The following is a 14,104-nucleotide window of genomic DNA, read 5'->3' as shown; positions in this document are numbered from 1 at the left end:
GATTTCATACTTGCATTTCTTTGTATTAATGTTGATAATCTTGATTCCTGCTGACAGTAGCATAGTTACTGATTTGCTTTATCTTTCTGTATCTACATATAGGTCACATTTTCATAATACGATGACCAACATTATTACTCATGACAAACCCACTTGAATGTAGTCTGAGATTTCTTATAGTTTTTGTTTTTAGGATACCACTATGGGTGTACCATGAAAATATAGTATTGTAAAAGCACTTAAAATAATTTTCTCTATTTGGTTATGCCACCAACTTCAACTAACTAATTAGGTTCATTTTTTTTCAATTTGTTTTCTATTTTTACAGATTCCATTGGGTTTTGTTTGCTTTTTAATTATGTAAAATGTTTCCAAAATTAAATTGAGAAAATAGCACATTTAGAGAGCTTCTAGCTTTTATCTCTAGGCCCTCCCCTCATTCTTTCCCTTTCCCTGTAGGTAACCACCTTTATTTGTTTATTTCTTTTGGAGATAAAAGCAAATCTGTACAAACACATATACACACAAACACACACACACACACACACACACACACAAGTGTATATTATCTCCCCCACTTCTCAACACTAAGAAAGATAGCGGACTATACACACTCTTCTGTACTTTACTTTCTTCAACTATCAATAGATCCTAGAGATCAATCCACAGCAGTATGTAGAGATCTGCTCCTGCCTTTTTATAGCCACCTACAAGCTATATCCATTTGTAATCTGCCTGATACTTAAAGCCCCAGGTTTCTCTTCTGCTACAACTTGAGTCTGGCTAACTCTCCAGTCTGAAGGCCTCCTCTTTTCAGGAGCTTCATCTCTGCTGTAGCCTTTTCACATCCTGTGTGTCACTGCTGACACGCTGCTTCATTCATGTGTCCTCACAGCACTGAGTGCCTTCTCTCCTCCTCTGTCTGTCTCCACGCCCATTCCATCCGTTTATCCATGTACCCAACTCACTGTGTACCGCCTTCAAAACCTTCCTCCCTTTCTTTAGTCTACTCAACCCTTCCTTCTTAGAAATTTCGTGGAAAATTGTATTTTTTATACACTTTGGCATTTTATTATTTTCTAAGGATTTGTGTTTAATAAATTCAATTCCTTAAATTAGTTTTTCGAGGGCTGAAAACAAGACTTCTTTTTTTTTTTGGCATTGATTCCCAATCACACTTTCTAGTCCCAGGAACTGCAGTTCATAAGTGATTGATCAAAAAATGTTAAAATGAGATATTAGAAACAACTTCAGTGTCTAAGAAAATCATGTGTTACTTTGGATATTCAGAATGAATAAAAACATTTCTGATAGATTTTCAAGATGATTTTAGAATGTCACTGAATGCTAAACGGAAACATTCTTAGAGTTATATTAAGAACCCTGCCTTTAAGACACGCATATGAAATTATTCCAGTCATTTACCATTTCTCTTTATTTGCCAACTCTTCAAGGCTTTTACTCGCAGAGCATCTGTTCAGTTTTCTCTTTTGGTCGGGTAGCAGCTGTCTCCTGACTCATTTAAAATGTTGCATTAAAATGAGCTTTGCTATTTTCATCATTGCATATGTTCATCTTATGCTTCGGGGAAATGACATGATGTGATTCAGCATGTTAATTTAAATATCACCCAAAATGTAATAGTTTCCAAATCTGTTTGTTGACATTTAGTACTGTTCACAGTTTTAAATGTCATAAAGCCAAATGCAGTTCTATTTGTATCGATGCAAATTTTTAAAAAGTGAAATTATGCATGTTTAACTTGTTGGCTGAATTAATGTCTAAATAATACAGAGTGTACACATAACAATCGGGTGTAATATCGAGAGCATGGGAGGGCCACTTAAAAAATCATGAATCAAAGTTTGGCATAGATTTATGCTGTGAAGGACAATTGTCATTACCTTAAGTAACAAGACTCTAATTTTGGTTCTAGGGTCTGTTCATAAAAGATTGGCTTAAACCAGCCCTTCTCTGAAGACACACATAAAACTGAGAGCTGGCATCTCACTGGTTTTAGAGTTCTCCCTAGGGAGTAGTGAAGGTTCATAAGCTCAGCCAAAGACAGGTTTTCGTTCTGGAATTTTCACCAACTTCTATTCTACCAAGCAGAAGTCAGAGGAGAAAGAATAACTAAGCATAACTCACTTACCTTAAGGTTTTTAAGAAAAGTTTCCCTTCCAGTTAAGTTTTTCTATGGAAAGAACTAAGATTTATTTTCCCTTATCCCAAGCTTATTTCCTGTATTCCTTTAGCAAATTTCTTTCCAAAGTTATTCCCCCAAAAGTTTTCTGTCTTTTCTTTTCCTTTTCCTTCCTTCCTTCCTTCCTCCCTTCCTTTTCTTCTCTTTTTCTTTTTTTCTTTTTACACTGAAATTTTTCAAACATACTAAGGAAAATAGAAAGAATAATATAATGAATAGCATATAACCATCACCCAGATTTAACAGTCATTAATATTTTTATCATAGTGTCATCATTAATTCTTTTTCTGAAGTATTTGAAAATAAGTTATAGAAATCATGACATTTTTCAAAAGACGTTTTCTGATATAACCTAACAACATTATTATACCTAACAAAATCAGCATACTCCCTAATACCATTGTATATCCAATGCAGAATCAAGTTTCTTCAGGTTTCCCCCAAATGTCTTTTTTCAGCTGACTTATTCAAACCAGCTCCAAGCAAATAAATCTAGCAACTTAATTTAATTATTGTTAAATAATTTTAAATGTAAGAAACAGAAATTCTTTATGACTGAAAAATTTTGTTCCTTTTTTTAAAGCATGGAGCCAAGTTAGTTTTGTATTTGTCAGAGTTGATCCATAATCACCAAGATGACTTGACTGAGGGAGAACTGGACGCAGCACATCTGCTCATGAATGCCTTAAAGTTATGTGGCCATAAGTGCATCCCTCCCAGTGCGTCAACAAAGCCAGAGCTCCTTAAAATGATCGGAGAGGTGAGTCTGTGCACCACAGAAACAATTTTCTGAGGAGATCCCATTGATTGTAATGCAAGAATGATTGAAAGCTTGTTTTTTCTTATAGAGTATCATTGATGATGAAATAAAATGGTAATTTTTTTTATGTTGTTTTTTTTACCATGAGAGAACTACTTATTTTAAGGAATGTTTTTCCTCTGTGGTCATTCTTATCCATTAGTGGGAGCTTTCAGTGAGGGAAAGACTTTTATAGTAACAAGCAAATTGAAACATCAACCTTGAGTCATGCGTTCCTTAATGAAAAAGCAAAATAAGGAAGCAAGCAACTAATGCAAGCTCTTCAGGTGTAGTGACTGGTTAACATTCTCCCCTCGTCCCTGTGACCCCAATTGTGTGGAAACAGAGGAATTACGCATTATTTAAGTGGTTAGCGTATTTTAATATTCTAGTCTCCTGGGGACAATATTTTTTTCTGTGTTAACTTGGTTTTAAAATTAGCTTGTTGGACTCTGTGCCAGTGTTAAGTAGTACATTCTTATTTAAATCTTTTAGGAACAAAAGAAATATGAAACTGAAGAAGATGTGAGTAAAGCTACCTGGCAGAAAACGGTTAACAATAACCAACAAAGGTAGGATTATATGTGTTCTAAAAATCATGTCTTTTAGGAATCCATTAAGTTTCACACATACCTTTAGTTTTAAAATATGTTTTGATACTCATTTCATGTTCCACATGTGCTTCACTTATGGACAATCTGGTTTGTTTAGTCTTTTTCAGCGTCTCGATTCAAAATCAAAGGATATATCTAAAGTAGCAGCAGATATCACCCAGGAAGTGTCTCTTGCCCAAGGAATTGAGAGAAAAAAGGTGATCCAGCATATCAGAGGAATGTATAAAGTAGATCTGAGTGCCAGCCGACACTGGCAGGAACTTATTCAACAGCTGACACATGACCGGTAAGCAGAGTGGGAGGACATTTCAGGTCATTTGCATGAATATTTTATATACTGATGTGAAATACTGTCTTTATTCTGCAATAACAATTCATGACATTATTTCATTTGTTTAAAGTTTTTAATCATTTGTGATTTAGTTCATCTTGAAAAATAATCCTATGAGAATTTTTTTTTTTAATTCTCAGGGGGGAAAGTTCTTCCAGGTAGTAAAATCTGTATATTGGTTTGAATTTTAAAATATGATCATAACAAGAAAATAGAGAAATCACTAAAACAGGATAGTTGGGAAAGAGATATTTTTCTAGCCAAGATTTTAATAATATAATTTAAAACATGCATCACAAATAATGAAAAGAAGGAAATTAAAAGTATTCTCTAAATTTGTTTAAGATTAACTGATTAGATTATTTTAATATATTTTTCAGTTACAGTCAATACATACAATATTACGTTAGTTTCAGATGTGCAGCATAGTAATTAGACATTTATATACCTTACGACGTGAGGTACTCCATCTGGAACCATACATAGTTATTACAATGTCATTGACTGTATTCTCTAAGCTATACTTTACATCCCCGTGACCATTTTTAAAACTGGAAATTTATACTTCTTAATCCCTTTCACCTTTTTTGGCCTAGCCCCCCACTCCCATCTCATCTGGCAATCATCAGTTTGTTTTCTGTGTCTGAGTTTGTTTCTGCTTTGTTCGTTTTTTGTTTTTTAGATTCCACATATAAGTGAAATGATACAGTATTTGCCTTTGTCTGACTTATTTCACTTAGCATAATATCCTCCAGGTCCATCTATTTTGTCACAAATGGCAATATTTCATTCTTTTTTATGATTAATACTCTATTGTATATTCATGTCACATCTTCTTTATCCATTCGTCTGTCGATAGACACTTAGGTTGCCACCATATCTTGGCTATTGTAAATAATGCTGCAATGAACATAGGGATGCATATATGTTTTCGCATTAGTGTTTTTTATATCTTTGGATAAATACCCAGATATAGAATTGCTGGGTCTTACGGTAGTTAAATTTTTAATTTTTTGAGGAATCTCCATACTGTTTTCCATAGTATCTGCACCACTTTGCATTCCTACCAATAGTGCATGAGGGTTCCCTTTTCTCCACATCCTAACCAACACTTGTTTGTTGACTTACTGATACTAGCCATTCTGACCAGTGTGAGGTAGTATGTCACTGTGCTTTTGATTTGCATTTCCCTGCTGATTAATGATGTTGAGCATTCTTCATGTGTCTGTTGGCCATAAGATAAGTGATTAGTATGTTTTTGGGGTGCTAAAACACCCTAATTATTATACACTAAAGTAAATTTCAGGTGAATGAAAGAATTAAACCCAAAAAGTTTATGAAGTAGGAGAAAATAGTGTATTTATCATCTCATTGATGGATGGGTAACTTTCTAAGATCAAACACAACAAAAGAAACTGCAAAGAAATGAATGGATTTGAACTTTAATTTTTCCAGTGTATTTAACAACTATAGCAAGCATAACAAAACATAAAAATTTATTTTCAGCAAATATATCAAAGTTAATATTTTTATAATTTAAAAAATTCATAAAGATTTGGAAATAGAATATTAACATCCCAAAAGTTTGAATGAGTAAAAGACATGAATACACTCTTCACATAAGACAAACAGACTTAATAAACAGATAGGAAACTACTCAGTATTGCTAGAGGCTAAGTTGTTTTTTTAAAACCTTTAGATACCATATTTTACCTTTTATGTTACACAAATAATTTTTAGGTGCTAATGTCTACAGCAGGAAGAAATGTGTCTTAGTCCTTGGTCAGAGGTTTGGTGATTTTTATACTTTCGCATTGTATTGTAGGAATCCTACAAACATTTTATTTTGAGCTTCAGTTATCCTATTTTAGTGTTTCTATCCTAAGGAAAATATTCAAAATATGGAAGGGCAATAAAGGTTTTCATCTCTGCATTATTTATGCTAGAGAATGAATTGGAAACACATGTATTACTATAATAATAGTAATAGAGTTAAATACATTATGATGTATCCAATCAATGCAATATTAGTCAGCCACTTAAAATGATGATAATTAAGAATATAATATGTTCGGTGAAAGAAGATAGGACATAGGAATGGGTGTACATAATAATTATAACTGTAATTTTTAAAAATGAAAGAAAATCACCACTACCAGTATTTTGATATGTTTAAGGGAGGATTAAGGGTAATTTTTTTCTTATCTATTTCTAAAAATGTATTTAATATGATTCTACTATTTTCTTTCATTTAAAATATTAATTTTTGAAATCTTTTAAGAAATGTGATTTATACTACAAAAATGAACTAATTTTGTTTGTTAATTAGATAGTAAGCAAAATGGGAAATGTAAAAAATTAATTTGGAAAATCGATTTTTTTCTTTAACTACATTAAGCTCACTGCATTGCTAATGCATTCATAATAGTCATCTATATATTTTAAATTTTTTAATGGATACAAGAAACTGGTAGCAGAGCTTTCCTCTAGGCAGGGAACTGGGAGACTTATTTTTTTTAATGTTATTCTTTTGTACTACATGTGTGTATTCCCTAGTCTCATTATATAAATAGTTGGGTTTTTTTAATTGAATAGATTAATTTTGATTTGTTCAGTTTCTACAGTGATTTTTTTTTTAAAGCTGCACGTACTTCCAACTGACACTCAAAAAATATTTTCTCTTGACTTGCAGAGCAGTCTGGAATGACCCTATCTACTATCCAACTTCATGGCAGCTGGATCCAACAGAAGGGCCAAATCGAGAGAGGAGGCGTTTACAGAGGTGTTACTTAACTATTCCAAACAAGTATCTCCTGAGGGATAGACAGAAATCAGAAGGTACTGCCAGTTTCTTGACTCGACATATAAATAGATCAGACAACTGTGGTCATTGGATAAGATAATACGTATTCTTTTCCTCAACAGACTTGGTCAAACCACCACTCTCTTATCTCTTTGAAGACAAAACTCATTCTTCTTTCTCTTCTACTGTAAAAGACAAAGCTGCAAGTGAGTCTATAAGGTAACTGAATCCATAAGACGTTTTCTCTTCTGTTGAAGCAGATTTTCGTAGTCTGTTGTAGTGCTTTTGTAGTAGTTATTTTAGACAATGCTGTGGTTTTAGCAGAAGTCCTAAACATGGTTCAGAGAGGACAGGTTAAATGGCCAAAATCCAAAAGGAAAAGGCATTTCTGACAGGAAGAATTCACTGGACCTCAGGCACCATGCTCTGGACCTCGCTGGCATCCATGTTTCCGTAGTTGACGTTCTAACAGCTCTGAAGTAGATAGCGCTCTGGTGGCGTCAAGATGCAGTCCAGTGTAGTGATGAAAGGGTCAGATTCTGGGCCTCCTAGTACTAAGCTGTCTGTTCTTGGGCAAGTTACTTACCCTTCCTGTCAGCTTCCTTATCTGTTACACGAAAACTACAGTAACACCCAAGGTATCACATAACATTGTCGCGTAGCAAATGGGTCACTTATTACCATGCTCATTTTACACATGAAAAACTGAGACTCACAGAATGTAAGTGATTTGACTAAAGAATAGAGGCACATTTCTGACTAAATCTCCTGTTTTTCCTAGAATACTAGGTTTCTTTTATGTGTTTGAACCAAGGTTTGCTTATTTATTGGAAAATATAAAATATTGAAGTCCCTTTTAAACAACTGAATCTCTGTATTCTGTATTTGGGGCATAGGTATTATTAGCCTTTTCTAAAAGTTTCAGTCATTTTTCTCCTTTTCTAGAATGTTAAAAAATGAGATCATATTTTCATGTGGGTTTTGACATCTTGTGCTTGAAACTCCAGTCTGCTTTGCTGAAATCTTTTACTAGATAAGATAAAGCTTATACTTTCTAAAATTGGTCAAAACATTTAACCATAGTAATTTTAAATATGTTTTGACAGAGTGAATCGAAGATGTATCAGTGTTGCACCATCTAGAGAGACAGCTGGTGAATTGTTATTAGGTAAGTCACATTTGGAAGAGTTTTACACATATCCACCATGCCTTATTTTATTCTTAGTTTGAAGCACTGTTTTGACGCATTGCCATTAAATGAGATAAACTTTCTCTAAAATCACTTTCTCTAAAATAAGTTGAGAAATAAACTTTAGTTAATAAACTTAATAAAGTTTATTTTAGAGAAATAAACTTTCCCTAAAATAGGTTGTTTTGCCTTAACATTATATATAATGCATATGACTCATGTGAAGAAATGACAGTTTTATTTTCTGAAAAGCACATGAATTGCCTTTTTATTTTTATAAAGTTGACTTTCTTCATGAGTGTGCATTTTTATATTTAATCATTCCTTTTATTATGCAGCAGTTTTGATTTTTAAAGTGAAGAATTACTGTATATTTATATGCCTACTATTTTAACAGATACACCTATGCATAAGAAATATCTCCACCTTGAGATTCATAATTTATATTCCTGTTGTACTTCTCAGAGAAAGGCAAAATTGTCGATCTCTGGATACCTGTATAGCTACATTTGGTGAGAATTGTTTTCATATGGGATTTCTGAGAAATGCACATTCTCGGCCCCAGTCCAGAGGAAATGAATCTGAACCTCTGGGGTGGGGCCCAGCAATCTGCATTTTGGCGAGCCTTCAGATTTGAGCGTCACCGCTGTAGGCTAACAGGGCCGACGTGCTGATCTCCGAGCCTGCCAGGACTGAGCCCCATGACCACAGGTTGGAGACAGCACCCATCTCTGAGCTGCTATGCCAGAGCTCAGGGGTGACCAGCACGCGGTACAGAGCCCCGGGCAGTTCTTAGCATCTGGATACATGACGATGACATCACAACATGTGTTAATGACAGTTTGTGAAGCAGGAAAAACTGGGGGACGATTTTTTAAAGACTTTCCGCCCTGTTGAGTGTTTAAGTTAGCGAAATCATTAAAGATTCTTCTATTGCTAGAAAATTTGGTTTACAGCTTGACTTCAGTTAATATGTGACAAAATCAAGTGAGGTACTATACTAGTGTATAAGAAGATAATATAAGAATATACTAGTAATAATAAATAGCCAATATTTGTTTGCACTGAGTGCCAGGCACTATTAATGAGCATTTTACATATATTCTAAATTAATTCCCACAGTAACCTTGTGAAATAGAGTCTTCTCCCTACCCCCTTCTTTTTATGAGGAAGCTAAGACACAAAGAGCTTGAGCACCTTGCCTGAGACCTCATGGATGCTGTTCAAAAGTAGGTACTGTCAGAACTGTTTCCGGTGCTGGGATTCAAGGCAGGCCACTGGCTCCAAAGGGCATGCTTTTAACTGTGTAAGGTAATAGTGTCCATACATTTTAAACTCATTTATGGTTATATTCTGCAGGTAAATGTGGAATGTATTTTGTGGAAGATAATGCTTCTGATGCAGTTGAAAGTTCGGTAAGTAGAAGCTTAAGTTTGCACTAATTAAATCCACACAGATTCCTCAAATGTATAAATTTGGTATCTCACCACAGAGCAGGTAGAACTATTAGAGCTCATTTATTGTCTTTTTGTGTAGCTTTGTCTGAACGTTTTTTGAAATACAGTTTTGAAAAGAAGACCCTCTGCTGGCTCACGGCAGTCAGCCCATGAGTCAAATTCTCAGGTGCTCCTGTTATTTCAATTTTGGCCTTTCTTTCTCATCACTGTCCTCTGTAGCAAGTAGCAACCAGTAATTGCTCCATGCCACTCCCAGTTTACTATCAAGCCTTCAAAAAGAAAGGAAAATATTACATAATTGAATAACTTAAGTTATCCTGATACTCACATAGCTTAGTAATCATCATTTTTATTTTTCTGGAAATACTGATATTAATCAGGAAATAACAAAAAGTCTCTTATGTCACATTTTTGTGTGTGTGTAGTAAAGCTTTTTATCCATTTGGATTCATCTGTATGCTATTAAAATATTGTATTAAAATCCTTGTAATAGGAGAAATAAAGCTTTTTGTTTCTGAAAAGTTCTAAAGCCAGAAATTCCTAAGGTTATACTTAATAAGATCAGGTATGGTTTAATGGTGAATACATATTTGATTCAAAGAGACTGAATGAAAATATAAAATTTAGTTGTAAAACAAATAATGTAAAAAATTCATAAAAATAATATAGCTTCCAAAATTAAGTTGGCACTCTTTCATGATTTAATACCAATTACATCAGCATTTATAGCAGTCAGTAAAAGTACAGTTATGTTATTTTTTCAAGATGTATCTTTTTAGTAGTCAGGGAATTTAATAGTTGATATATGAGCCAACATTTTTCTGGGTCCAAAGATGACATTTTCCTCCTTTAAAACTCTCCTAAAAATACCCTTGCTTTTTAATAGATTAAAGGATCCTTCCTTCCTCTGTACTTTAGTAGCACTTGTTCTTCTTATGTGACATTTGCTGTCTTGCGTTTTAGATGTGTGTACAAATATCTGCGCCCTCTTTTTATCTGATTTCTTTCAGGCAGAGCACCTTGCCTGTAGGTGCTAAATGAATGTCTGTGAACTTGAATGTATGTTGAATCTTGAAGCTTAAACAAGAAGGATTTGGTTTTAAGGATGAGAATACGAGTATGACATTTTCATTAAAACATGTTATTTTATTTGTAATGTATTTCCTGGCGCTACTTTTAAAAATTAGTAACCAGGACCCACAACAATCGTCAAACATACATAGAGCAGGCCAGAGTGTCACTGCCTCCTCGCTGCTGGTCTTCAAATTTCTCTTTTCTCTTTTGACTCCTGGATATTTAATTTCCCTAGCTTTCTTGTAAGGTCAGCTATACATTTATAAGAATATTTGCCTAGTAGAAGAAATCAGTCTGAAGAAGCTGCATACTGTATGATTCCAATTATATAGCGTTCTGGAAAAGGGAAACCTATGGAGACAGTAAAAAGATGAGGTTGCCAGGGGTTAAGGGGGGTGGAGGGAGAATAGGGGGAGCACGGGAATTTTAGGGCGGTGGAAGTATTGTGTGTGAACTGTAATGGTAGATTTCATTAAACATTTGTCAAAACCCCGTAGAACTATACAACACCAAGACTGAACCCTAATGTAGACTATGGACTTTAGTTAGCAGCAATGTATCAATATTGGCTCATCAATTATAACAAATGCACAACACTAATGCAAAATGCTAACAACAGGGAAACTGAGGGCAAAGGGGGAAAAATGGGAACTCTGTGCTATCTGCTTAATTTTCTTAAACCTAAAACAGATCTGAAAAGTAAAGTCCATTAAAAAATAAAAATAAAGTATTTATTTTAAAAAATTCCTTAAGTATTATTCAGCATTTTGAAGTGTTTAGTACAAGGAGGATTTTGGAGGAATTTGACCTGCCATTTTGGAACAAAAGGTAGACTTTCTATAGCATTTGATATTTTTTTTTAAATCTTAAAACGACAACGATTATTTATACTTCATGTAAGGCAAATGCTTTCAGCCGTTTCCTTTGTGCTAGAGCCTTCAGGGAGAGTTGGAACCAGCATCCTTTTCCTGGACATATGAAGAAATCAAAGAAGTTCACAAGCGCTGGTGGCAGTTGAGAGATAACGCCGTGGAAATCTTTTTAACAAATGGCAGAACACTCCTCTTAGCATTTGATAACACCAAGGTAAATTTGGCTTTATTAATAGATACATTTCTTGAAGTCATCATGGCACCAGTGTAACTCTAGTCATACTACTTAAATGAAGGTTTAACTTATTTAAACTCATTCACTGAAAGGTTCTGAAATCAAAAATTGTCTTATTTCTAAGTCCTAATTAAAGAAAACCCTGGGTTATATTAGATTATTTCTGTCCTCCAAAACTGCATTAAATTATGATTCCCCAAAGTGACTGTATCTGTGAAAAGTAAATGAATGAATGCAGAACCTACCTGAAAGGAGTAGTTTAAACTTTTCGTAGATTCCACTTTTGACATATCCTCTCTTGACCGCCCCACGCCCAATTCCTTCAGCTCCTATTTGTCTCCTTCCTTTATAGAAAACCTCTTGAGAAAAGCTGTGTACGCCTGCTGTCTCCAGTTCCTCCTGCGGTTCTCTATGGAAACGCTCAGGCAGATCTTCTCACTACTCCACCTAGAACTTCTCTGGTCAGGGTCACCAGTGACGTCCGTGTTGCTGAACCCTATGGTCCCATTTCCTAGTCCTCTTACTGGACCTCTCAGCAGCATTTGGCACAGTTCTCTTTCTTAAAGAAAATAAAGAAACCTTCCTCAGTGGCTTCTGGGTTATTACTCTCCGATTTCTCCTTGTACCTCACTAGCCACTCCATCCCAGTCTTGCTGGCAGATGCTTCCTTCCGGTGTCTCAGGTCATTCTTCAGACCTCTTCTCTTCTCATCCAGTCTTTTGCCTTTGAACACTAGCTGTATTCTAACAACTTACAGCTTTATACCTGTACCCAAACCTCTGCCCTGAACACTCAGTTAACTCCCTGCTTAGCTGGCATCTCCACTTGGAAGTCTAATTGGCGTCTCAGGTGTAACATGTACAAAACTGAACTTCTAATCTTCCCCCAAACCTCTTTGCAGTGTTCTTCATCTCAGTAAATGGCAACTCCAATCTTTCTGATTGCCAAATACCTTGGGAATATTCCAGATTCTTCCTGGTCCTCATCCCCTACACACCTACTCTATCAGTAAGTCCCGCTGGCTCTCCCATCAAAATACGTCCAGAATCCAACCGCTTCCGCTGAACCACCCTGGTCTGAGCCCCCATCATCTCTTTTTTTTATTGGGGAATGTTGGGGAACAGTGTGTTTCTCTAGGGCCCATCAGCTCCAAGTCAAGTCGTTGTCCTTCCACCTAGCTGTGGAGGGCACAGCTCAGCTCCAATCCAGTCGCCGTTTTCAATCTTTAGTTGCAGGGGGCACAGCCACCCATCCCATGCGGGAATTGAACCGGCCACCTTGTTGTTAAGAACTCACGCTCTAACCAGCTGAGCCATCTGGCCACCCGTCATCTCTTGCCTAAACCTTTACACTACCTGACTGGTCTCCGTGTTTCCACACTCCCTCTTCTTCAGACAGTTCTCAACACAGCAGCTGCTGTTGGTCGGATCATGCCATTCCTCTACTCAAAGCCTGCCCGTCACTTCCCGGGTCACTTGGTGAAAGCCAGAGACCTTTTATAGCCTAACAAAGTGTTGAAGGATCTGGCACCTCGTTACATCTCTGCTCTTCCTTCTGCCATTCTGTCCCTCTCTCTCTCTGCTCCATCCATGGGGACTTCTTTTCCTTGAGCACAGCAGGCACAGTGACACCTCGGGGCCTTTGCACTTACTGCTCCCCCGGGTGCTGCCTGGACTGCTTCTCCTCTTAGAAATCCACAGGACTCGTTCCCTTACTTCTTTCACATTCCCTGATCAAATGCCGTCTTCTCAGAGAGACCTTCCCTGACTACTCTAAATAAAATAGGAACCCCTCTCTCACTCCTGCCGCAAGCCTCCCTTAGCTCCTTTACTTGGCTCTGTTTCTCTCTATAGGACTTAATAGGTCCAACGTGGTCTCGCCACTAGAAATAAGGACTTTCTTTTGTTTAGTGCTGAAGCTTCAGCACCGTGAACACACCGGCATGTAGGTGCTCAGTAAATATTTGTTGAACAAATGATTGCTTCCTTTTTCTTGCAGGGTTTGGTATGCAGACCATCATAAATTCCCTTAGCTTCAGCCATTGGCAACCTGCAGATTTAGACTATAGGTTTAGGTTTCAGTTTTGTTTTTGTTTGGGGTGGGGTTGGGGGGGGTGTTGCTTTGAACCTATTCTTTTTTTATTGGGGTAAAAAATACCGAACCTAAGCTTTACAGTAGTAACCATTTTTTAAGCATACAGCTTAGTGTTAAGTTTTCCATTTATTACCAATCATCATTGAATTGCTTTAGAAGAAGTCAGAATACCCTTTTTCTGTGACAGTACATTTGTGAATCTCTAAAAAAGAGTTTATGTATTAGTTTTCAATCAGTAGTGAAAATCAAATACCTTCTTTTACATTCAGGATATTTTATTTCATCCTCATGAAATAAATATTATTACCCCCATATTACAGATGTTGTAACTGCAGCACAAAGGGTTTAAGCAGGAAAACAGACCAGGTCTATCTAATTCAGAACACCATGTGCTTTTTTTCTACATCATGTTGCATTTATTTAGATGAAGATT

General features: G+C 35.9%; 1 protein-coding gene across 5 annotated transcripts in view; it reads left to right on the top strand.

The window, feature by feature from the left end:
- Nucleotides 1-14,104, top strand: part of LYST (lysosomal trafficking regulator) — a 172,927-nt gene that overhangs the window by 121,269 nt on the left and 37,554 nt on the right. For 4 of the 5 annotated variants that reach the window (XM_019746974.3, XM_074316725.2, XM_019746975.3 and 1 more), the window contains 8 exons: nucleotides 2,787-2,963; nucleotides 3,498-3,574; nucleotides 3,714-3,902; nucleotides 6,640-6,785; nucleotides 6,873-6,969; nucleotides 7,857-7,918; nucleotides 9,299-9,354; nucleotides 11,404-11,556. In XM_019746974.3, the coding sequence (XP_019602533.3) occupies nucleotides 2,787-2,963; nucleotides 3,498-3,574; nucleotides 3,714-3,902; nucleotides 6,640-6,785; nucleotides 6,873-6,969; nucleotides 7,857-7,918; nucleotides 9,299-9,354; nucleotides 11,404-11,556 (957 nt within the window). Of the gene's footprint in view, nucleotides 1-2,786; nucleotides 2,964-3,497; nucleotides 3,575-3,713; nucleotides 3,903-6,639; nucleotides 6,786-6,872; nucleotides 6,970-7,856; nucleotides 7,919-9,061; nucleotides 9,147-9,298; nucleotides 9,355-11,403; nucleotides 11,557-14,104 lie in introns of those variants that run through there. The other variant, XM_074316726.2, reaches the window with a different exon arrangement.

The sequence above is a fragment of the Rhinolophus sinicus genome, chromosome 6 (genome assembly GCF_057876585.1).
Source record: "Rhinolophus sinicus isolate RSI-liver-muscle chromosome 6, RSI-T2T, whole genome shotgun sequence".
Classification (NCBI taxonomy): Eukaryota; Metazoa; Chordata; class Mammalia; order Chiroptera; family Rhinolophidae; genus Rhinolophus; species Rhinolophus sinicus.
Note: the sequence above shows the minus strand (reverse complement) of the source record. Positions and strands in the feature narration are given on the sequence as shown.